The following is a 25,264-nucleotide window of genomic DNA, read 5'->3' on the forward strand; positions in this document are numbered from 1 at the left end:
AACTGTTCGAGCTCCTCACAGGAGCACGAGGTGGCACCGATACAGTCATCAATGTAATGGAGGAAGAGGTGGGGTTCAGGGCCAGTGTAGGTACAGAAGAGGGATTGTTCCACTTAACCTACAAAACTTGTTGTCACCTGAGGCCCATGCTTGTGCACTACCCAGCTGAGGAATGAGCAGCAATGGGAATCCTGGTTGATTTTCAGTAGCCAAGTACTCCAGCCTGTACTATTTCCTAACAGTAGCTCTGCTGGTGGGCAGAATATTGGGTGGCACAGTGACTCAGAGGTTAGCCCTGCTGCCTCACAGCACCAGGCACCTCGGTTCAATTCCAGTCTTGGGTGACTATTTGTGTGGAGTTTGTACGTTTTCCCCATGTCTGTGTTGGTTTTCTTCCACAGTCCAAAGATCGGGGTAGATTGGCCACACTAAATTGTCCATAGTGTCCAGGGGTGTGCAAGCTAGGTGGATTAGCCATGGGAAATGCAAGGTTACAGGGATAGGGTAGGGTGTGTATCTGGCTGCAATCCTGGAGCATTTGAATCTTCACACAGGCTTGACAAATCAAATTGGCAACAGTAGTTAACAAAGTAAATTTATGAAATACGTTAAAAGCAGATTCAGAGAACTTCAAATGTGTATTCTGTTGAGAAATTATGGCTCATGGGAAAAGTGATCCATTTGGAGTTAGCTACAGAGGTAACGAGTTGAAAGCCCAAGAATTAGGAGAGTTTTAGGAACCAGCGAGGGATGACCGAAAATTTGTTAGTGGGAGAAAATAGAAAATGAGAAACCAGCAAGAAATATAAAAACATATTGTAGGAGTTCTGTAAGTATGTACGAAGGAAGAGAATAGTGAAGGTAAACATGAGACACTTAGAGGCTGAGATATGAAAAATTATTAAACCTACATACATAGTTTATATTAAAACTCTTATATAGTATCTATTTGCAGTAGAAGACACAAAAACATACTAGAAACAGTGGGGAACAAAGGGTCTAAGGAGAATGAAGAACTTCAATTAATTAGCAGGTAGATAAGTAATGAACCATAGTCGGTGAGGGACATCAGTTCACTTCACTTTCATTTTATTATTGATACAGAAATTAATTTTTGTACCTTTCTTGTTCATTTGGAAGTTACATATAAGTAAATAATAACAATAGAGAAAAATGTTAGAAAACAAAGTGTGGAACTGGATGAACACAGCAGGCCAAGCAGCATCTTAGGAGCACAAAAGCTGACGTTTCAGGCCGAGATCAGATTGCCCTAGATTCATCCAGCTCCACACTTTGTTATCTCATATTTATGTGTGTTGGCTGTGATGTGAGTAAAACTCTAGTAAAATACAGCTTTACATGGCAAAGCAACGTTAACTTTTTTCATCAGAGATAATGGGAACTGCAGATGCTGGAGAATCTGAGATAACAAAGTGTGGAGCTGGATGAACACAGCAGGCCAAGCAGCATCTTAGGAGCAGTAAACCTGACATTTCGGGCCTAGCCCCTTCTTCAGAAAAGGGGAATGGGGAGAGAGTTCTGAAGTAAATAGGGAGAGAGGGGCAGGCGGACTGAAGATGGATAGAGGAGAAGATAGGTGGAGAGGAGAGTACAGATGGGGAGGTAGGGAGGAGATAGGTCAGTCCAGGAAGGATGGACACGTCAAGGGGGTGGGATGAGGTTAGTAGGTAGGAAATGGAGGTGCGGCTTGAAGTGGGAGGAGGGGATAGGTGAGAGGAAGAACAGATTAAGGAGGCGGGGACGAGCTGGGCTGGTTTTGGGATGCAGTGGGGAGAGGGAAGACTTTGAAGCTTGTGGAATCCACATTGATACCATTGGGCTGCAGGGTTCCCAAGCAGAATATGAGTTGCTGTTCCTGCAGCCTTCGGTGGCATCATTATGGCACTGCAGGAGGCCCAGGATGGACATGTTGTCTAAGGAATGGGATGGGGAGTATAAATGGTTCGCGACTGGGAGGTGCAGTTGTTTATTGCAAACTGAGCGTAGGTGTTCTGCAAAGTGGTCCCCAAGCCTCCGCTTAGTTTCCCCAATGTAGAGGAGGCCACAACGGGCACAGTGGATGCAGTATACCACATTGGCAGATGTGCAGGTGAACATCTGCTTAATGTGGTAAGTCATATTGGGGCCTGGGATGGGGGTGAGGAAGGAGGTATGGGGGCAAGAGTAGCACTTCCTGCGGTTGCAGGGGAAAGTGCTGGGTGTGGTGGGCTTGGAGGGTAGTGTGGAGCTACCTAGAATACACCTCCTCCCACTGACCTTCCTGCAAAAATTCCATCTCCTATTCCCAATTCCTTCGCCGCTCTGCTGCCAGGATGAGGCGTTCCACTCCGGTACATCCCAGATGTCCTCATTCTTCAAGGACCGCAACTACCCCCCCCCCCCCACACAGTGGTCGAGAATGCCCTCGACCGTGTCTCCCGCATTTCCCGCAACTCATCCCTCACACCCCGACCCCACAATAACCACCAAAAGAGAATCCCCCTTGTCCTCACTTACCACCCCAGTAGCCTCCAGATACAATACATCATCCTCCGACACTTCCGCCACCTACAATCCGACCCCACCACTAAAGACATTTTTCCATCCCCGCCCTTGTCTGCCTTCTGGAGAGACCGTTCTCTCCGGGACTCCCTTGTCCACTCCACACTCCCCTCCAACCCCACCAAACCCGGCACTTGCCCCCACACCTCCTCCCTCACCCCCATCCCAGGCCTCAAGATGACTTTCCATATTAAGCAGATGTTCACCTGCACATCTGCCAATGTGGTCTACTGCATCCGCTGTACCCGTTGTGGCTCCTCTACATTGGGGAAACTAAGCGGAGGCTCGGGGACCGCTTTGCAGAACACCTCCGCTCGGTTTGCAATAAACAACTGCACCTCCCAGTCACGAACCGTTTCAACTCCCCCTCCCATTCCTTAGACGACATGTCCATTGGCCTCCTACAGTGCCACAATGATGCCACCTGTAGGTTGCAGGAACAGCAACACGTATTCTGCTTGGGAACCCTGCAGCCCAATGGTACCAATGTGGATTTCACAAGCTTCAAAATCTCCCCTCACCCTACTGCATCCCAAAACCAGCTCAGCTCGTCCCCGGCTCCCTAACCTGTTCTTCCTCTCACCTACCCCTCCTCCCACTTCAAGCCGCACCTCCATTTCCTATCTACTTACCTCATCCCACCCCCTTGACCTGTCCGTCCTCCCTGGTCTGACCTATCCCCTCCCTACCTATACTCTCCTCTCCACCTATCTTCTCCTCTATCCATCTTCGGTCCACCTCCCCCTCTCTCCCTATTTATTTCAGAACCCTCTCCCCATCCCCCTTTTCTGATGAAGGGTCTTGGCCCAAAATGTCAGCTTTTGTGCTCCTCAGATGCTGCTTGGCCTGCTGTGTTCATCCAGCTCCACACTTTGTTATGTTTTTTGATGCAGTGCTTGCCTTTGTGCAAGTGAATGGATGCACGTGAGAAGTCATGATATAATAGTAATACTGTGAAGTTGGAGGTAAATCACTGATTTGTGTCTGTCAATCTGCTGTTATCTTCATTCAACCATGCTGGTTAAGTGCATCCTACTCCTGTAAACAGGTAGAACAGGGACAGATGCTCGAATGAGAAGAAACTGTTCTTATGTGACAGCCATGCCCTCCAGATAACCCAAAACACTTCACAGCCAATGGATAACTTTCATAGTACACAATATTTTTTTCTAGGCAAGAACAGCAACCAGTGTACACAAAGCAAGATCCCAGCTACAGCAAATACGCAAGAGAACACTTAATCTGTTTTTGGTAGATTTGATTGGGAGGAATGATGGTCAAGACACTAAGAGCACACTTTGTTCTTTTTCAAATAGTGCATTGGAATCTGTTGCAATCCACCTGCATAGTTGGATAACTAACATCACATTTGAAATATAGGACCCCTGAAAAATCAGTGTTAACATAGTTAATTATTATAAAAATATAATATATAAAAGTAACATTTATATTTAATACCTGCGGAATTTCTCCAGATGTGATTGTTGTTACTGTAGTTGATATTCTCAAATCAAGGAATACATAATGTGTATGTGACACAAGTATTCAGAGGCAATGACTTCGAGATTGCATAAACATGCAACATGCAGTTATTGTGCGAGGAATCGCCAAGAGTTTTGTGGGCGTCTTGTGTGCTGTCTGCGCGCGCGCGCACAAACAAACACACACACACACACACACACACACACACACACACACACACACACACACACACAGGAAAAAGGCCCAGCATATCTTCTGCCCATTAGGCTCTTAAGAAGACAGAGGTGGGAATTTTCTCAGTGATGCTTAAATTGAATTTTATCAAGATGCTTGTGAGACAATTCTTTTATGCAAAGTGTCAGCAAACTTTGGCAGTCTTGCATATACCAGAAAATACTACCTAGTGAGGGGCCACAGCTCAGATAGCAGTCACTCGATCAGTGATCTTCATTCAGGCTACCCCAGCAGGATTCAAAATGATTTGTCCTCATAATTAACACTTGTAAAGTACCATTATTGAATGGTGTTGTACTGCCTTAGTGCTTTGTTTTTGCCATGTTTTAAATTTGCAGCCAGTTCCGTCTTAAAGATCTGCAGTCTTTTAAGAGCTGTTGCTGATTAACCTGCACCCCCAACCCATGTGTGCTTCAAGCATACCATGTGCTATATGCCATGAGTACAGAACACTTAAATTAAGATTGCATAAAGTCAGCGCAGTGCAGCACAGCATCTGAAGCCCAACAATCCAACACTTGTTGCAAGTAGTCCACAGAATAAGTCAGAAAAAAAATTCATTTTGAGAGCAAAAATAAAAGAGCATTTATTTTGAATTAAATGTACTTTATTGATGGAACTTTATTGATAAATATAGCAAGCTCCAGATCTCTGGTATGAATAATCATCCTTCAGTGATCAACCTTTGGTAATGACCTGAAAAATAAAACATGATTAACATGATTATTGAAAACATATTCATTGTTTTTGCAACCATTGTCCTTCCAATTGTGTTTGATTAAATTAGCTGCCACTCATAACTTTGCCTCACATTGATTGGCCTTAGAGATGTGTGCAGTGCCCTTAATTTAAATACAATTTTTGCAGCCCCTCATCTCACTTGCTTCTGACTTGTTAGTTTTGAATTATTAGGTCTGCTACACTTTTGTGAAGTCTCCAACCTACATATTTTGTCTGATGTTCAGAAATTCATGAAATAAATTTAAATTATGTGGATTTTAGCCCATTTGATCTTGTTTTCAGAATACCATCTACAACAACTAGTTTGCAAATTAGTCCATTGTTCTGGTCTTAACACTCTTTCTTGTAATCCCACCCTAGTTGTTCATTGATCTGTGTGACCTTAAAACTCTTTATAACTAGTAATGTGAGAGGAACTATCATTAGGACTACACACCATTAAGTGCTCCACTATTGTGTTGCACTGTTTGAGATCGTGGCGCATTGAAGCAAATGACTGAGGTGAGTCTAGCCTCCAGACAATCGTCTGGATATGTTAATTGGATCCTGCCTTGCATTGCTGTGTGGTCAACAGTTTTAAAGTGTAATTGAGGTTAAAAATTTGACTGATTTTATCTGAATAGAGATAGATATTGGTGATTTAAATCTGAATTGGATAATTTTTAAAGCACATCTATATATTTAAAGAGTACTGTTGTATTTTGAAATATTTTTACAATAATTAAAAATCTTGACTCACCTCATTGATCCAATCTATCTCAGCTGAGACACGGGTCCAGACTGTTGGTTTCATGTAGAACCTACATCCTCCTGCATAGATGAAACTGGTCACTCCATGAACATAGAACTTCCCATCTTGCTCACAGTTCAGAGGACCACCCGAATCTCCCTGTGAGAGAAAGAAGAGAAATTCTATTGGCCCCGTTGAAATATGGGACAGAAAGCATGGCATAGATTGAGTCAATAAATCGTCAAACCCACATTGCATGTGTAATCAATCCCTTTGGTTAGATCCTTGGCATGCGACCCTTATACCTATCATGTTATTCCAGCCATTTGATTTGTCACCACACCACCTTATTTTTAATTTTTTGTAATTATCTCCCTGCCTCATTTAATCGGATTATAGGTCATCCCTTCACTTGATATTCAGCTGTTGACACTTTCTACTCATACTATCTGACACTTTCTTGATCATCTGCAGAGACCTATTATTCAGCCTGTTGACATTCCACTCTCGCTATTTATGTGATATTTTTTGATTTCTCTGTCCATTGGTCTCTCTGCCTATAAATTCTGTGCCTGTGTGCTTCTCTCTCTCTTCACCTGATGAAGGGGCAATACTTCGAAAGCTTGTGATTTCAAATAAATCTGTTGGACTATAACCTTGTGTTGGGTGACTTCTGCCCTTGCCAACCCCAGTCCAACACCAGCACCTTCACATCACTATCCTGACATAAATTGTATCCTGCTCATTTCATTTCCTGAGAGAAGGTTGTCTCTAAATACTCCCTCAATCTGTAGAGAGTGAAACAACGTTAACGTTTCAGGTCAACAATCTTTATGTTGATGATGTTCAGCCAAAGGGTTACAGCCCTGAACTGTTTCTCTCACCATAAATGTTGCCACCTACTGTGTATTTTCAGCATTGTTTGCTTTCATTATTGAGTATTCCAGGTCAAGTTTAGAAGTGATACAGATTAGCATTAGTCAGAATTTGCAGGCTTCTGTTTGTTTACCTGCTTTTGCTCACTTCTTTAATATACTGTTCTTGTGCTCAGATAGCGCCAGAGCATTCCAAAAATACATTTTTGTATTTATAGCTGTGTGGAGCTTGTGCGTATGAGCAGCAATATGACCACATGATCCTTGCACTGTATCGCTAGCAATTTGATACATCAAACAAGTATTGACAAAGGAACCATTGTCCCAGTATTTTAGCAGTTGAACCAGCTTTTGACGAAGGCCACCATCAGCAATTCATACTGACAGCTTTTATTTACATTTAGGCTGCATATTGGCGCTTATTGACAAATGAAATGCCTACTGGTCATTTCCTGAAGGCCGCCCCCTTGAATGCAGCAGGAATATCATTGCACATTGGATCATTTTCAGTATACATGCAGCTGTTAAATCGTATACCTGCTGGTTTGGCACTTGTGCATAGACAGCTCTTTCTTAACATGTTTTGAAATCTGTTACCCAGAGGTATGCAAGTGCTTCAGTTCTTAAGGATGAGATAATCTGGCATTACCCACCAGAAATTATGCATGTAAATTGCACTGCATTTATACAGAATATTAGATACTGAAGCTATAAAATCAAATAACAATATGCAGCAAACCTGTATACTAGTAGGACTAGTGCAAAAATACTGGAGCGAACGTATCACAATTTGCATCAGTCATGTAAAATATACAGTCGAGAAGACATTACATAAGATACCACTGTCAGTGTTTGATTTCTGTGCTACAAACAGAGGCGGTGGGGGTGGTTGAGGGAGGGAAGCTTGTTGCAGAATAGCAAGGAGAACAGTACTAGGGACTAATGAAGTTCTCCTTGCCTAAAGCTGATGAGTAGGATACTGTTTCTGTCACATAGACTCTGAATTCCAGAGTGCAGTTGCGTTGTTATCCTAACAAGAGAGATGTGTGTGAGCTCCAAAGCTCCTAGAATCTCAGTGGTTTTTATATTTATCACAATATACATATGAGAAGCTCTGGAGGTCCATAGAGTACAGAAATGAGGAGGAATTTCTTCTCCCAGTAGTGAAACTGTGGAATTCTTTACCAGAGAGCTGTGGAGGCTGGATCGTGAGGTATATTCAAGGCTCAGATAGACAGATGATTGATTATCAAAGGAATGATCATTTAAGCGACTGCTGGACATGCACATGGACAGCAGTGAATTGAGGGGAATGTAGGTTAGGTTATTTTATTTTTGGATTGGGATTATTTCACGGCACAACATCGTGGGCCGTACGGCCTGTACTGTGCTGTACTTTTCTATGTTCTATGTTCTATGAATCAAGGGTTATTTGGAAAATGCAGGAAAGTGTAATTGAGGATGATCAGATCAGCCATGACCTCACTGAATGGCAGAGCAGACTCAATGACAGTAAGACCGTAAGATATAGGAAAGAATTAGGCCATTCAGCCAATGGAGTCTGCTCCAGCATTTGATCATGGCTGAGATGTTTCTCAACCTCATTCTCCTGCCTTCTCCCCATAAACTTTGATCCATTTATTAATCAAAAGACAATGGTCAAGTGGTAATTTCACTGGACTGTTAATCCAGATACCAGTTAATATTCTGGGACCTAGTATCAAATCCCATCATGGCACGTGGTGGAATTTGAATTCAATAAAAATCTGGAATTAAGAGTCTAATGGTAGAACATAAGAACTAGGAGCAGGAGTAGGCCATCTGGCCTTCGAGCCCACCCTGCCATTCGATAAGTTTCTGGCTGATCTTTTCATGGCCTCCACCTCACTTATGCGCCCTCTCACAATAACCCTTAATTCCTTTACTGTTCAAAACAATTATCTTAGCTTTAAAAGCATTCAGTGAGGAAGCCTCAACTACTTCACTGGGCAGGAAATTCCACAGATTCAGAACTCTTTGGGTGAAGAAGTTCCTCCTCAATTTGGTTAACCAAGTAACTCCTCACATTTGTGTTGTCGCACTTGCCTGAGCGAGACAGGTCATTTCGTTCAGGCCACCCAAACATGTTTCACATTTACACTGTTATAACAGTCACAGAGAAAGGAGAATTTCTCCTTTTGGCTCAGGGCTGCATTCAAATCCAGGTTCTTGGTGTGAATGGCCAGTCTACAAGATTCATTACACCATATCATCTCTTTACAATTTTTATTTGTGATGTGTGAATGAATGATGATCAGAAATCCAAAAATGTTATTTGACTACTGGATTCTCATAACAAGCTTGTAATAAAGCTTTAAGTTCTGTGGGTCAGTTGTACTTCTTATCGCATTGCCAAGGAAAGGCTACATTTAATGTAAACTGTTCTAATTTGTCCTATGGATGGAAAACAACTGACATCATTACCTGACAGCCTGAGACAAAACCATCTCCGCCTGCACACACCATGATGTCTTTGACATAGTAGCCCCAAATGTCGGGTCTGGAACAGGTTTTGTAGTCAACAGTCCGAATGGGAGTCTGCTGAAGAGTAGGACTAACTTCACCACCATCTATATCAGAGAAAAACATCCAATGAACGCTATGTTTCTTCTTTTCAATTTATCTTGGTCTATTCCATATTTATTCTATGATCATCTGACTCTGAATTTGACATTCTTGTTTTTCCTGAGCTTCATACATTATCCTAAGCTCCCTTGCTTGAACCTGCAACCTCTTAGCGTTGATTCAACAAACAGATCGAAGAGTTGATGGGATTCAGCTGCTGGACCTGCATCTGAATTTCTGGATCATATTGAATACCTGTGAATGTTGATTGGTGTGAATTAGGGTGGTTTGTGCTGTGAAACAATCAAGACTGCCTCTCTATCATTTTAATTGGGACCCTTGTAGCCAGGGTTAATTTTGATGCAATGTCATAGACCCATAAGGACAATGTATGAATGAAGTGCAGTAACTATCCTGGCAATAATTTATTTTAACCTTATGCTCGGCTTTGGTTCAACATGAAGTCTGTTAAAAAATAAGATCCTGTTTGCTTTGACTTTTTTCTTTGCTTCTTTCCGATTCCCAGATGAATAATAAATTTAAGAATTTTACCCAGACAGCATCCTACATTGATAGCATTGAGAAATTCTGAAGAAGGGTCCCGACCCGAAATGTTAGCTTTCCTGCTCCTCTGATGCTGCCTGGCCTGCTGTGTTCCTCCAGCATCTGCAGTTCATCCTATCTCACAAAATACTGCATTGCTTTTCTTATAACTTCTTATCATCTTATAATTGTAATTTCTACAATAGAGAATTTTCAAGCATAAATCCAAAAGCACTTACTAAATGTGTAACCCCATCCAGTGGCATAGCACAGGTAGTCATTTGACAGAATCTCTCCCTTTTGTGGCAGTAATGCAAGTTGGACTTTGTCATTGAGAATTGCCTCTTGAGCAAGGCGAACCATTGCGATGTCATGCCTACATAGCATAAAATAGTTTTTGTGCTTTTATTAATAACAGAATCTGACACGTCTAATTATCCTAGCTAATGATATGTAACATTAGAAGCCCTATAAAATAAATCAAGGATGCTGAGCTTTTTGTTGTGTCAACCTTTTCCTTTTTAAGATCAGCATATGTAACTGGAGTAAAATGTGCAACTACTCTGTGGTGATCTTGTTGTGGCCTGATATCATAGTTAACTGCCTTTATCCTGCTTCAGATTAAACAACGTTTTGTTGCAGTTGTGTGTCCAGCTATATTATTATTGATTTAACTGAATAGCAAGATGGATATCAACTATACCTTATTCGTGACTTGGGTTATCAGATTGAGGAGGTATTTCCTAACTCCTAAGCAGAACTATTGCATATGTTCAGTCTCCATGAGATGTTTTAAATATTATTACAATGCTGAAAGATAAATAATTTGTCATATGTTGTACTCACCCGACAGAAAGGTCTCCACTCCACTTCTTATTCACCACAACTTTATCAACTAATATGTACTGCTCAGGACCTTCTGTCTCATAAATGTTGTGGTCACCCAATGCAACACGGTATACCAAACCTGGACTGTTTATAAACGAAAGAAATTAACTATTATTTTAAAAGGGGTTACAACGAAGGATGAGATTTTTTTAAACTCACTCAAAAACCATTTATGTAGGGTTACAAACTGGATCCCCGTGCTTGATGGCCATAATTTCCAAATAATTTTGAGATCTTGATTGTAGTAAACAAAGACTTAAAAAAAATTCGCAATAAGGATAATAATATAAAGAGTAAGCATATACAGTACACTGATTTATATTTTCTATAAGTCAGAGAGCATGAAAGTAGTATGCATCTGCTAATAGGAAGGATATTAAGTTGGAGAGAGTTTAGAAAAGATTTACTAGGATGTCGCTGGGAATGGAGGGTTTGAAATATAAAAATAGACTGGACAGGCTGGGAATTTTTTTCACTGGAGTGTAGAAGATTGAGGGGTGACCTTTATAAAAGTTTATAAAATCATGAGGGGCATAGATAAGGTGAACAACAAGGGTATTTTCTTTAGGGCAGGGGACTTCAAGACTAGGGGAAATATTTTTAAGGTGAGAGGAGAAAGTTTTAAAAAGGAAATGAGGGGCAACATTATTTACACAGAGTGGTTAGTGTGTGGAATTAACTGCCCGAGGAAGTGGTGGATGCAGTAAAGTTACAATATTTGAAAGATATTTGGATAAGTACATAAATAGGAAAGGTTTGGAGGGATATGGGCAAAACACAGGCACATGGGACTAATTTAGTTGGGAACATGGTCAACGTAGACTAGTTGGACTGAAGAGTCTGTTTCCATGCTGTATGACTCTGTTACTGAATAAGCCCCACCAAGGTGGTGGGAAGCGATAACTACTGTTCTGTTATTCTTTATATATTTGCATCAGATTATTTTCTGAGTAATTGGCTACAATACAGTTCAATCATTTTCCAAAATACTCTTGTTTCTGTCGCCCTTTACTAGTTTCTTTTGAAGCAAACATTAGCTGTAAATGAATGGATGGACAATCTACTTTTCTGAGTTTTGTCAGATCTGTGTTCTCAGAGATGCAATAAAGTAACCTGGGGTGACTGGCTCACTGATCTTTCATCTTCCTGCGGAAATAATGCCCTATGCTTAGTGTATTTCCATGATATCACAAGGACGTTGTGCATGTTCTTGGGCAACTCTTGAGCTAGATAACACATCTTATCCCATTCCATGGCTTTAAGCAATGAAGGTTCATGAAACTCCCTTTTACTCATTTTACACAGCCACCTATCATCCATTGCAAATTTAAACTGTTTCTCATGGACAGATTCTCTCTGAAGAGAGAAAACAGTAAGAAAGATCCACAAAGCTCTAAAAAGACATTACAAATCTTGTTTGAGTTCCGATAAAATTCCATTGGACTTTTGGTAAAACGTAGATACAGCAAACACTCAGGAAGGAGAAAGAATATGAAGTAAATGTGATGGAATGGAAGCTATAGAAAAGAGAAAGGAAACGGGCCTCAAAAGGATGGTAGGGAGTTTGGAAATACTGCAGTAAGATTCACAAATGATGTGGGGCAGGCTATAAACTGTAACACTTGTCAGAGTCAAAGAACGAAATGAGAATTAAAATAATTTACAAGTCTACACAGTGACCAGCAGTCATCACCCATCTGGGATGAACCAGAGTGCCTCCGCATGTGTGATACCAGTTACCAGATAAGCCTTGAAGTGAAACCTGTTTTTAAAAAAAAATAGATTATTAGTCTAGCAAATTGAATTTTATAATTTTTTCTTCCCACATTCATTCAGAATACTTTAAAAGATCTGAAAATTATTTCATAAAGAATGGATCATTAATTGATATCAGCTTGTGACACACAGACTCCCATTTGTCTGTGAGAATTGGCTTACTCTTCTAAATCAAGTAATTCAAAGAATTATTGAATCCCTACAGTGCAGAAATTGTTAAATTGTTGATTACTACATGTCCTTTTGCAGAAAGTAAAAAAAATGGTGGGTGTTTCATACCTGCCATGGCCAAGCATTGGGCTGAGATTCAACTCCTCCAACGATACGTGGAGTTTCAAAGCACTGCCCTACATTAAAGAATTAAGACATCATTTTATGTATATATCTGTTGTGTATTTATCAAATCTCACTATTTCATGTTAAGTGTATGTCAGTTATACAGTGACTGGGTATGAATTATATTCTTGAGTTCACTGCTCAGTGGAGTTTAAATTCATGTGCAACTGAAATAACATGACAGTGGAATATGTATACAATGAGCATTGCAGAAATTACACGACATATAGTTTATGATACCATTGGCCTTGACTAGACCTCACTGCCTTCAGATGGGACACATGCACAGTTGAGTCACTTAACTGTTGACAGCTATTCTGGTCTGCATTATTTCCCCATTTCATACAAAGACAGAACTTGTATTTATATAATGCCTTTCACACCTGCAGGATGTTCAAAAACTCTTCATGGCTAATGCAGTACTGTACATCTGAAGTGTGGTCACTATTAGTCTGTAGGTAAACATGACAGCTAATGTGTGCACAACGAGATAAAAATCCAAATAGTCCATGTTTTAGGTGTGTTGGATGAGGAATAAACGTTGGCCAGAACTCCAGAGGTTCTCCCTTCTCAGTTTCCGATTGTGCAGCCGATTTTTAAATACCCGCCTGGAAGGGCTGCAGTTTCACAACTCATTTGAAAGATAGGCAACATTGGCAATAAATTATTTCCCTCAACTATTCAACTATAATGACAGCCTACATTTATGTACTCACGTCTCTGGAGGAGTGCTTCAGATCATTATCCCCAAGAGGTTTTTTCCATTATCTAACTGTTAATAGTAGAACCCTCCGATGTGACTGGACCACTTGTATCCCTGTATAGCAGGGAGGTGATCTACACAATATTTTTTCTTGAGGTTACTTCACAGAATATTCTCTTAAGTGGAAAAAAACCTCTCCATGTCCTCTATGTGAACATATAAGAAATTGTAAAGTTTATATAAAATGAAGCAAAGGAATCTAGATCACACTAAACCAACTTGGGTCCATGTTGACCAAATTAATGCTTGCTAAACATCAGTTAGACTGCAAGATGCAAATGTTTCCACTCACCAAGCAAAGCAAGGCTCACCAAGACTACCAGTCTCAACATTTCAGTATCCGTGCTGCTTGTGTGCAGTGACTGATTTTGCAGTGTGACTACACTTTAATACAGTTTTCTAATCTACAGAATTGGAAGTAGCATGTCAATTAATGTACTAATTGTGGGAAATTCACTGACTGCAGAGAGATACATTTGTAATATGCATCATTCATTTTTGTAATATTGCTGTTAACATGTGAAGGATTCCAGCTGATTTCAATTCAAACAACAAATAAATTAATAATTTAAAATTTTATCTCACCAGCACTTCTTGCTTGGGTACAGTTCTAAAGCTGGCTTCACATTCTCGTAGATAACAAAGTGTGGAGCTGGATGAACACAGCAGGCCAAGCAGCATCTCAGGAGCACAAAAGCTGACGTTTCGGGCCTAGACCCTTCATCAGAGAGGGGGATGGGTTGAGGGAACTGGAATAAATAGGGCGAGAGGGGGAGGCGGACCGAAGATGGAGAGAAAACAAGATAGGTAGAGAGGAGAGTATAAGTGAGGAGGTAGGGAGGGGATAGGTCAGTCCAGGGAAGATGGACAGGTCAAGGAGGTGGGATGAGGTGGTAGGTAGGAAATAGAGGTGCGGCTTGAGGTGGGAGGAAGGGATGGGTGAGAGGAAGAACAGTTTAGGGAAGCCGAGACAGGCTGGGCTGGTTTTGGGATGCAGTGGGGGGAGGGGACGAGCTGGGCTGGTTTTGTGATGCAGTGGGGGGAGTGGAAGAACTGGGCTGGTTTTGAGATGCAGTGGGGGAAGGGGAGATTTTGAAACTTGTGAAGTCCATTGTATCCAGTGTGGCTTCCTCTACATTGGAGAGACCAAGCGGAGGCTTGGGGACTGCTTTGCAGAACACCTCCGCTCGGTTTGCAACAAACAACTGCACCTCCCAGTCGCGAACCATTTCAACTCCCCCTCCCATTCCTCAGACGACATGTCCATCATCGGTCTCCTGCAGTGCCACGATGATGCCACCCGAAGGTTGCAGGAACAGCAACTCATATTCCGCTTGGGAACCGTGCAGCCCAATGGTATCAATGTGGACTTCACAAGCTTCAAAATCTCCCCTCCCACCACTGCATCACAAAACCAGCCCAGCTTGTCCCCTCCCCCCACTGCATCCCAAAACCAGCCCAGCCTGTCTCGGCTTCCCTAAACTGTTCTTCCTCTCACCCATCCCTTCCTCCCAACTCAAGCCGCAACTCCATTTCCTACCTACCACCTCATCCCACCTCTTTGACCTGTCCATCTTCCCTGGACTGACCTATCCCCTCCCTACCTCCTCACCTATACTGTCCTCTCTACCTATCTTGTTTTCTCTCCATCTTTGGTCCGCCTCCCCGTCTCTCCCTATTTATTCCAGTTCCCTCTCCCCATCCCCCTCTCTGATGAAGGGTCTAGGCCCGAAACTTCAGCTTTTGTGCTCCTGAGATGCTGCTTGGCCTGCTGTGTTCATCCAGCTCCACACTTTGTTATCTTGGATTCTCCAGCATCTGCAGTTCCCATTATCACTTCACATTCTCGTACATTGTTCAGGTGGCTATTATTTACACATGGTTCTGTATACCTAGTGTCGCAAACTATTTGATTGCAGGGCGCATTACAATTTGTGCAGACATATTGTCTTTCAGCAGGGAGTGCTGGATAGTACTTGGGGTGGGATGGGGCAGCTATACCTGGATGACTTTCCCCTCCTCAGGGCCACTGCTGTCATTATAGCACTGTTATTCTGACTATGACCCAACTAGCAAGTCAGCCAAGGTTTTGTTATTTCTGACAAGACACATTTGAGGGGTTGAATATATAATTAAAGATGACAGTCTAGTGCAGTACAGAAGGAGTGCAGCCTTTTCACAGGTGCTATCTCTTGAATGTAAACACCTCTCTGCCTTTTCAAGTGGCATCATTTCAAATAGATCAGGATAGTTGTCCCAATTTTCTCAGCAATGTTTACCTTGCAACCAACATCACTGAAAGCAAACTATCTGGCCAATTCTGAGACCAGATCATTGGACCAGAAACATTAATGCATTTTTTTCTTCATAGATACCACCAGACCTGCTAAACTTTTCCAGCAACTTCTGTTTTTGCTCCTGATTTACAGCATCTGCAGTTCTTTCAGTTTTTAATCTGGTCATGTTTATCTTATTACTATTTTTGGGAGCTTGTAAGTGCAAATTGGTATTTCCACAGGGATGAATAGTGCTATACAACTGTAAGTTCTTTCTGATAATGTGTATAATTTTTTCCCTGTTAATTGTGATCCTTTACTTGATGCAAATTGCAAATAGCAAATACAACTATGTTGTTTAGATTGCTAAACTGTGAAATGAATACAGCATTTTTTTTTAAAAAAGAGAGCAACTGAAGTGAACAATAAAATGGAGCTATTAACGCTGCTTAACATACAAATAACAAGGTAAAGGGCTCTTGTTGTGCAATGGGAAATGTCCTTATCTCTGGATCAGGAGGCCTGGATTCAAATCCCACTTGTTTCAGAGGTGTGTCATAATATCTCTGTAGATAATTTTCTCATTGACCTGCTCAAATAACAAGATTCCTCCCTCACCTCTTTTTCTAATATATTGATGATTGCATTGGCACCATTTTAAACTTTTACCTCAGGCTGCAAGATGTAATTAACTTTAATTTCCATCCTTTGATTGGTTCACCTTGGACTGTCTTGTTCTTTCACCCCCTATTTCCATCTTCAGTAGTAGCCTATCAACCAATATCCATTAATTCCTACAACTATGTTGACGATACCTTCTCCCACCAGTTGCCTGCGAGAACTCTTTCAGTTTCTTCATCTGTCACGTGTTCTGACAATGCCATTGTTCTTTTCCTCTATCCACCGTCTCATCCTGCAAAGGCCCTCAACCACATTTGTTCCATTTTGCACTTTTCTGCTCTGATCCCGTTCCCCCTCCTTCTCAGAAGCACAACAGAATTCCTCTTGTCCTCATTTTTCACCCTACCAGCCTCCACATTCAACAGATCATCTTCTGCCATCTCTGGCTTGACATCACTTCCAAATACATCTTTGTATTCCCTTTTAGCATTCCAGAGACTGCTCCCTACATGATGACCTAGGCCATTATTTTTCAATCCCAATGACCTCTCCCCTTCCCAGACCATCTACCCATTAAAATGCACAAGATGCAACACCTACTCTTCCTGTTCCCACCAGGTCTCTAGATAGTGATTTCAGATGAAATGATTTACTTGGAATTTCAATTTACTACACTGTATAGACTGAGGGGAGACCAAACACAGGTCAGATGATAACTGTGGAACATCTTGGTTTAACTCACAAGCATGATCCCAAGCTTCCAGTTGCATGTAATTTTCATTCTCCACCCTGCTTTGCTGAGCTTTCTTGCTGAGATTCAATACTCCAGCGCCTAAGTGTGGAGGTAGGCATGTTCATTGGTGACATAAAGTTCCTCAAATTGAGCTCCAGATAAGCTAAATGAGCTGATTAGTGTCTTGAGCCTTGATGGCGATGTTCTGCCTTATCAGGAATGGTCAGCCAGTCAGAGGCTGGCAACCTCTTAGTTCTAGCGTTCATTGCTGGAGGCTTAGTCTCCAAGGCACCTCTTGAGGGGATCCAAGAGTGAGAGGTAGGTCTTTTTCTTTCAGGTGTTGAATTTTTGTTTGGTGGGGTGCAAACAGATTCGGAGGCAGGGGCAGTGTGATGACTGAATACCCACCCCCTTGCCCTTGCCTCCCCCTGTTGTTGTTTCAAGTAATGCACGTTGTTACAATAAATTATGTGAAAAGCTTTGTTTACAAACAGTACAGGCAGATCATAGTAAGCAAGGACGTACAGATCAAAAAGACTTAGACACTAGGGAATATTTATACTAGTAGAGAAACCCTGAAAATGTCTGCAAGTGTTTCAGCTTCCATCAATGATCTCATCTTATTACAGCCGAGGAAGAGCTCTTCATAACTTGGTATGCATTCAGTAAAGCAGTATTACTTCAACATGATGGGTAAACCTATCATTTGTTTGTGTGTCAGTGCTTGTAAATTTAAATATCTCCCGCTTGAACGGTAGTCAGCGCTCTGATATCCATAGTATTCATTCCTGCATTTTATAGGATGAGAGTCATTTGTATTGGATATTAGAGGCAGCTAAGTGAGGTGGTTTTTCCATGAGCTTCATAATGACTGCCTCATGTCTGGAAGTTAAAAGGTAAAGCAAGCTAGGGATACAACTTAAGTAATATAATTGACTAAGCACACAAGTTGTAAACAGTGCTTTAACATTTTAAAAGTCAAATAAAGTTTTGATTATCTGATGAGTGTTTGTTTGTAGATCCATATTAAGATCAGCAACTTACAGGAGAACTACAGAACAGACTTGAAAAATCAAAAAAATGACCTGGGGATACCATGCAGATTACACAAGGCCCCTCCTTCTATATGTTCCATCTGTTTTGACTAATGTTGAACAAAAACTCATGGGAGATGCTGTTCTCACCTCGTTAAAGTGCTATTTCTTGCTGGGGTACAGTTCCACAGCACCTGCTGCAACCGAGAAGCTCACCAAGTGATACTTCATGGTGAGGCCAGACAGTGAGTGCGAAAGCAGGTTGGTGAGAACGTTGGCCTCTGACACAATCTGGTATTTGTTTGACATCCATCCGCTTTATGGCAACAGTTACCAAATAACACTCAGAAGAGGAAATTGATTTTTTAAAAAACCCTCAAGTAGCCTAATACAAAGACATTTAATGTTCGTTTGCACACACGGAGATTAGCATAGGTAGGTTATCAAACACGTAATCCCCCAAATGATATATGGTATTTAAATGCTATATCATCGAGTGAGCTCCACCAGAATGTTCTAAGTCTAACATATGCCACACATCTATGCAATAATTTATTCCCGTTCCCCAAATAATCCCAAAGACTAGCTATAAGTTCCAAGAGGGTGCCTGTTCCTAACTCATTTTGCCTAAATGTATTTATTCCTCAGCAAGAGAGGGACACGAGGTAGCTAAGAGCAGGTTTCACAGGAAAACATTTTAGGCCTTTGGAAGAGACCAGGAAGCTCTCAAGTGACTTATTTTGCTCCATAATTAAGCACATTTGTGATAATTAACAGTCATTGCACAATTTGTATCAAAAAATAAAGAAAAGGAAATAATCAACAGCACTCCCACAATTAGAATATTGATTTTATTATAGCAGTAAGTTTTTTTCAGAATTAAATAAGACAAAAAAAATTCAGAAGTGCTAGACAGTAGAAAACAGCATTTAAAAAGAACTATAGCCGGTTAATTAAGAAGCCTTTAGAGAAAATTCAGTACCAGCTCAGTGCAATTTCCTTATCCAATTTTCTCCCCTTAGCTTTTTAAATAATTAATTCTAGAAAGTGGATCAAAAAAACCCCAGAAATTACTGGAGAATCTCAGCAGGTTTGGCAGCATCCGTGGAGAGAAATCTGAGTTAACGTTTCAGATCCAGTGACCCATCTTCAGAACGCTGTTTCTGATTTCCAGCATCTGCAGTTCTTTTGTATTTTTTTTAATCTGGAATTTGGATCAATGGATACCAATGGCACAATCGCGCAGGATTAAAATTTGTTTTCTCTTCAAATGTAGCACCTTTCATGTGTCATGGCATTGTAATGTGCTTTACTGACAATTAATTACTTTTGATTTGTGGCTATTGTTGGAATTTAGCAAATGTAGCAACCAACACACAGCAAGTTCCCACAAACAGCAATGGAGTATGTGACTACAGCATCGATTGTTTTGTTGGAAGGGTAAATATTCATCAGAACATCACGGACCCGATTAATTTTCCCTCCTTTGCCCTTCGAAACTGATCATACTATCTCTGAGCCAGGGTACTAAGTGCTGCAGATTATGGAGTCAGAGGTAACTGTGTGGAGCTGGAGGAACACAGCAGTCCAGGCAGCATCAGAGAAGCAGGAAAGTCAACGTTTCACTTCAGAAATGGGAAGGCGGAGGGAAGTTCAGAAATAAATAGAGAGAGCAGAGGGATGGCGATAGGTGAGTGCTGGTAGGCAGTGGTGGGGATTGGTCAGTCGGGTGGGAGGAGCAGATAGGTGGGAGAGAAGATGGACAGGTTGTGTCAGGTCAAGGAGGTGGGCATGATGGAGGGTTGGCCATGGGATGAGGCCGGGGTTGGGAGATTTTGAAACTAGTAAAGTCCACATTGAGACCATTGGGTTGTAAGCTCCCAAGGCAGAAAATGAGATGTTGCGCCTCCATTTTCTGGGTGGTGTCATTGTGATACTGGAGGAGGCCCAGGATGGACATGTTGCCCAGGAAGTGGGAGGGGGAATTGAAATGGTTCACGACTGGAAGGTGTTGTTTGTCACGAACAGAGTGCAGGTGTTCTACAAAGCAGTTTCCGAGCCTCTGCTTGGTCTCACTGATGTAGAGGAGGCCACATTGGGAGGAGCAGATGCAATAGACCACATTGACAGATGTGCAGGTGAACCTCTGCCTAATATGGAAGATTTGTTTGGTGCTTTGAGTGGAGGGGAGAGGGGAAGTGTAGGGGCAGGTGTAACACTTCTTGTGGTTCTGGATGTAAGTTTGCTCGCTGAGCTGGAAGCTTAGTTTTCAGACGTTTCGTCACCATTCTAGGTAACATCATCATCAGTGAGCCTCCGATGAAGCGCTGGTGTTATGTCCCACTTTCTATTTATCGGTTTAGGTTTCCTTGGGTTGGTGATGTCATTACCATCCTCTGAGAAAAAGAACAGGAAATGACATCACCAACCCAAGGAAACCTAAACCGATAAATAGAAAGTGGGACATAACACCAGCGCTTCATCGGAGGCTCACTGATGATGTTACCTAGAATGGTGACGAAACATCTGAAGACTAACCTTCCAGCTCAGCGAGCAAACTTACATCCAGAACCTCAACCTGAGCTACAAATCTTCTCAAAACTCACTTCCTGTGGTTGCAGGGAAAAGGTGGCAGGGGTTGTGGGGCTAGTGGGGACTGTGGAGCGGATGAGGGAGTCGCTGAGAGTGCACTCCCTATGAAAGACAGATAGGGGTGGGGAGGGAAACATCTCTTTGGTTGCAGGGTCGGATCGTAGGTGGCGGAAGTGGTGGAGAATGATACGTTGGATACAGAGGTTGGTGGGGTGATATGTGAGGACAAGGGGGATTCTGTCTTTGTTTTTGTTGGGGGGGGGGGAAAAAGAGGGAGGAGAGGGGATGCAATGGCAGAGATGCGAGAAATGCAATGAGAGCATTTTTGACCACCGAAGTTGTGGACATCTGGGATGTGTGGGAGTGGAACTCCCATCTTGGGAGCAGACACGATGGTGGAATTGGGAGTAGGGAATTGCATTCTTGAGGGAAGGTGGGTGAGAGGAGGCTGAGGATACCCAGCTAGTGAAGCATAAGATGGGAAATGAACTTAAGCCTTCCCTGACCCTTATGACTCAGCAGTACAGAGGGTTGTGTATTTATTCACTGAACCATAAGGAGCAGTCCTGCATCTTTAAAAAGAGGGATTTCTTAATACAGCAAGTTGCACTGGTAACATTCACGAGCATTTACTCAATTTTCCCAATATTTAAACCACCTTCCGTTCATTTCTAATAGAACAATCTAGACTTTGCTGCAGATAGTAGTCTGTACAACATCATACAACAGGAAACACGTACATAACATAGCTGCCTGCAGTCAAGAGTAGATGAATTCTTTGGATCTACAAATATTGAGATTGAAGTTCTTCAAAGTTAGACATCACATTTAAGAATTATTATAACACCCTGAAAGCTAATTTTAAAAAAAAAATCAGTATTTAATTGAAAAATCAACCTGGTGATGGCAGTAGCTGGGGAAGAGGAGGTGAAGATTGGTGCAATAGCAACATTCTGCCTTTTGGAGGTCTTTCACATCCTATTTGAATAAATCAGTATTTAGTACTGAATACAACTGCTAGTTACAATTGTGTTGCATAAAACAAGCTCAGAGTCCAAGCAGAATACGAACAACCCATTAGACAGATGACTAGGTGAATTGATTGCAGGCTTGTTGGCCAAATTATAAATTTATCCAGGAACAGCAAGTTTAGGCTCACCATAGTACAAGATGATCATCCCCGTGACTGATTACTAGAATGATATTGTGAAGAGAAGATAGAGGTTCTTTGGTGCTTGTTTACCAGTGGGATATTGTTTTCACATTTACAGAAGTGCAATCACAAAGCAGAGCATTTTACAAGGTAATATTCTAAAAAAATTAGAAAAATATAGTTTTCATTTCAATTAAAATATGAAATATTAAATTAGGAAATCACTAACCCACAGTCAAAACAGCCTCTTGCAGTTCAGTGGGATCAGCACAGTTACCTTTATGAAGCCACAGTTGTTAACAGTTTAGGAATTTAGATAATTCAAAATGACCTGAAACCCTTTGACTGTGCTGTTAACACACATTCAGAACAATGTGCAAAGTAGATTGTAAGCATTTATATTAATCTAAAATTATACAATGCTCATATACAGACCCCATTTTTGCTGATCTCACTCATCTCCAGAAATGCAGCTGAGTGCATTCTAAAGAAAAAAAACTCCATGTTTACCCGTAAAGTTGGTTCAGATGCCATTTCCCCACCCCCACCTAGACAGAACACTTCTGACAATTCCAGAATTCTGATCAGTGATCGAATGGCTGGGCAGTCTACAGCAGTACTGTGCTTCAAGAAGCCACTCCTTGTAATGTACCTATTATGATTTAATGCTATAGCTTCTTCATACCTGGGTTATATTCATGATATAATGTCAACCTCATTTAAGCACAAATCCAAATCTGATTGCAAAAGCAATCTCATGTTCCATGCTGTTCATTTATTGGTCACATTCCATTGTCCTTGAGCAATAAATTTAAATCCACATTTTCCAGTTTAATTTTTCATTTTAATTTTCCCTTGTCAATTGCTTCTTCTGTCCTTCTGTAGGTACTCCTTGCTGAAATGGCTCCTCAACACCAGCCTTGCTCTGTTATCTAAGTGGGGATTATTGCCTAAACCTGCATGGTCAATATTAGCAGACTATTTCAGTGTTAATCCTCATTTTGCATATCATTTTGTAAGAATTAGACAAGGGAATTGCAGCCAGCTATTTCAGTCCAGAGGCATTCAATGCAATTGCTGCTGTTGCAATCTCAACTGGAACCAGCTAATTCAGTACTGATGAGCTACAAACCTGGAACCGTTCACGAACTCGGCAAGTGAATCCAAACAGTGGGGGAAGCATATATCCTACAGTTTAATGAGAGCAAGGCACAGGTACATTGGTTTCATCTTCCAGATGTGGTGATGTAAACACAGGCTACAATCCTGTGTTACAAGCATTTTATGTTAACCACACAATGGAAAGGTACTGGACTAAGAAAGCTCCCTCCAGGAAGAAATCCAGTACATCAGAATATGACAACAATGCAGCTTGCAGCTCAAGGGCAACAGTGATCTACAGGCAAATTTTGACACCAACAACAGTAAAGTACCGGAGGGAGCTTCCCATTTGCAAGGCTTAGAATGGGAATAACTCAATCATAGATCAGGGTTACACTTTCCCTTTAATATTTTGCTCCCATTTGATACATTATTCTTTCAGAAATTCAATTTGTACTAATTGAAGAATATCAAAAACCAAAACACAATTGTCACCAGATTTCTGCTGGAAAAGTTTCACCTGAATGATTCAAGGTACTTCAGTATTTTTTTTCTGGTCCCTTTCAACATGATCCTTCCGGTGTGCCCATGTGCCCTTCTCTTTCTTACAACGTTAACTTTGAAGTGACACACTTTTACCATCCCGCTGCCTCCAGGAGAAATGTCTTTCCCATCTATATCTTTCTTTGGTGAACAGTTGAGAGAGGGTTTATAACCTCATAGGAAAGCAGCTCTCTTGCCATCTCATTGATAGTGCTCTGATACAGTGTGCCAAATGTCAAACTTGAAAATTTTGATTTTGACAATATACTGTAATTTACATTAAGACATATGATGAGTCATCATAATTAAGCTCCAAACTGAGCTAAAAAATCTGCATTTATGTACCATGGGGGCAAATTCAATCCAATATCTCATCCAAAAAATACTACTACTGAAGGAGCGCTGCACTGTCAAATTAGATGGCAGAGACTAAACCTGGATCCAAGCCCAAGCTTTTCAGTAAGTATTATGTTCTGACATGCAATAACATCAAATGCAGATTTTCTGAATAAACTAATTCTCCCAATTTTTTTATTTTGAGAAATCCCTTCCTTATATTTGTCACTCTGGCAGCCTGACTAAGGTTGAGCATTTACCATTTAGGGCCCTGCCTTGTATGCTTCCCATTTATTGGCATGTTATACTTAATTAGCACCTTGCAATAGGAATCCCACATAATTGTATTTTTGTTGCTGCACTCAGGGTATCATGGTGTTTAAGGAATTTTGTTGAGATCTTAGACAGCATGGAATGGTGGAGACTATTAAAGTGAATGTCATCAAATTTGAATTTGATTGTACCAGATTGTATTTTAAATGATTCACTGCCCGACCCACAATTTGAGGAATTTTCAGCCATATTTGGCTAAAGACAATATCAAGGCACAAGTTCAGACAATAATCTCCCTATTCCCTTTCTCCCATTAACAGGAAGAAAATGACAGCCCAGTTCATTCTAATTCACTTCCTGCTGCATAATACATGAAAGTACATCACTAAGACGGTTATCAGATTTTGTAACTGCCTTGCTTTGGGTCACAATGCTAAATTGATATAAATTGAATCTGATCCAAATCCAACTAAATCTGACACGTAAGTCTTCTAGACCATGGAGAGGTTCCTAAAAACTAATGCAGTCTCTTTTTCAGTGCAAATTATATTCATTTTAAAACCAGGAATATTTAACAATGAGGTGATGGGGCAAGCTAAATTTTAAATATACAAAATAATTAGAAGGGGATAACTTCAATTCCAGAGCAAATGGGACACAACTTTTTGAACATGGAAAAATAGTGTGGAAATCCACAATCTTCGAGACTTCTTTGCTCTCTATACTAGAGGCAAAAATACAGCCACAGAAAGGTTCAATGGTGAAAGGCTGGCTTTTAAATCAGGCCACTTCAGTGTTGTCCACTTGGAAGAATTCTGATGCTTTCTCGGGGCAGCTCCTCCCTCGGTGGCTAGATAAAAGACCACTGCTGATACGGGTCTGCAGAGTTGCACAAGGCCATGGTTGGGTTCTGTCCTGATGCAGTCAAGCACCGATTTGTGGCAGAATTTTTTAGGTTGCCCTGAAAAAAAATTACAAAAGTTAAAAATCTGCACTTCACCCCTGCCTATCTCCTCAGTTCCAGGACTTGCTATCACCTTGAAATAAAGTTTATTGCTTGTGAGCCAA

General features: G+C 41.2%; 3 protein-coding genes across 8 annotated transcripts in view; 1 reads left to right on the top strand and 2 right to left on the bottom strand.

Annotated features, from left to right (window-relative positions):
• The window catches only part of LOC125448282 (uncharacterized), a 195,582-nt gene that overhangs the window by 24,828 nt on the left and 145,490 nt on the right, over positions 1-25,264 (top strand). The gene's annotated exons all lie outside the window — the stretch shown is intronic.
• On the bottom strand, positions 4,884-13,871 carry LOC125448283 (chymotrypsin-like elastase family member 1). The gene is made up of 8 exons (XM_048523482.1): positions 13,827-13,871; positions 12,715-12,782; positions 12,324-12,421; positions 10,618-10,743; positions 10,011-10,147; positions 9,088-9,233; positions 5,759-5,908; positions 4,884-4,974 (listed from the first exon to the last, which is right to left on the bottom strand). Exons 1-8 carry the CDS (start codon positions 13,864-13,866, stop codon positions 4,957-4,959), a joined length of 783 nt encoding a protein of 260 aa, XP_048379439.1. The 5' UTR covers positions 13,867-13,871; the 3' UTR covers positions 4,884-4,956.
• Positions 20,715-25,264, bottom strand: part of LOC125448280 (polypeptide N-acetylgalactosaminyltransferase 6-like) — an 86,816-nt gene continuing 82,266 nt past the window's right edge. For all 6 annotated transcript variants that reach the window (XM_059643489.1, XM_048523468.2, XM_059643486.1 and 3 more), the window contains one exon: positions 20,715-25,157. In XM_059643489.1, the coding sequence (XP_059499472.1) occupies positions 25,047-25,157 (111 nt within the window). In that variant the 3' untranslated portion in view covers positions 20,715-25,046. The remainder of the gene's footprint in view (positions 25,158-25,264) is intronic.

The sequence above is a fragment of the Stegostoma tigrinum genome, chromosome X (assembly GCF_030684315.1).
Source record: "Stegostoma tigrinum isolate sSteTig4 chromosome X, sSteTig4.hap1, whole genome shotgun sequence".
Taxonomy (NCBI): domain Eukaryota; kingdom Metazoa; phylum Chordata; class Chondrichthyes; order Orectolobiformes; family Stegostomatidae; genus Stegostoma; species Stegostoma tigrinum.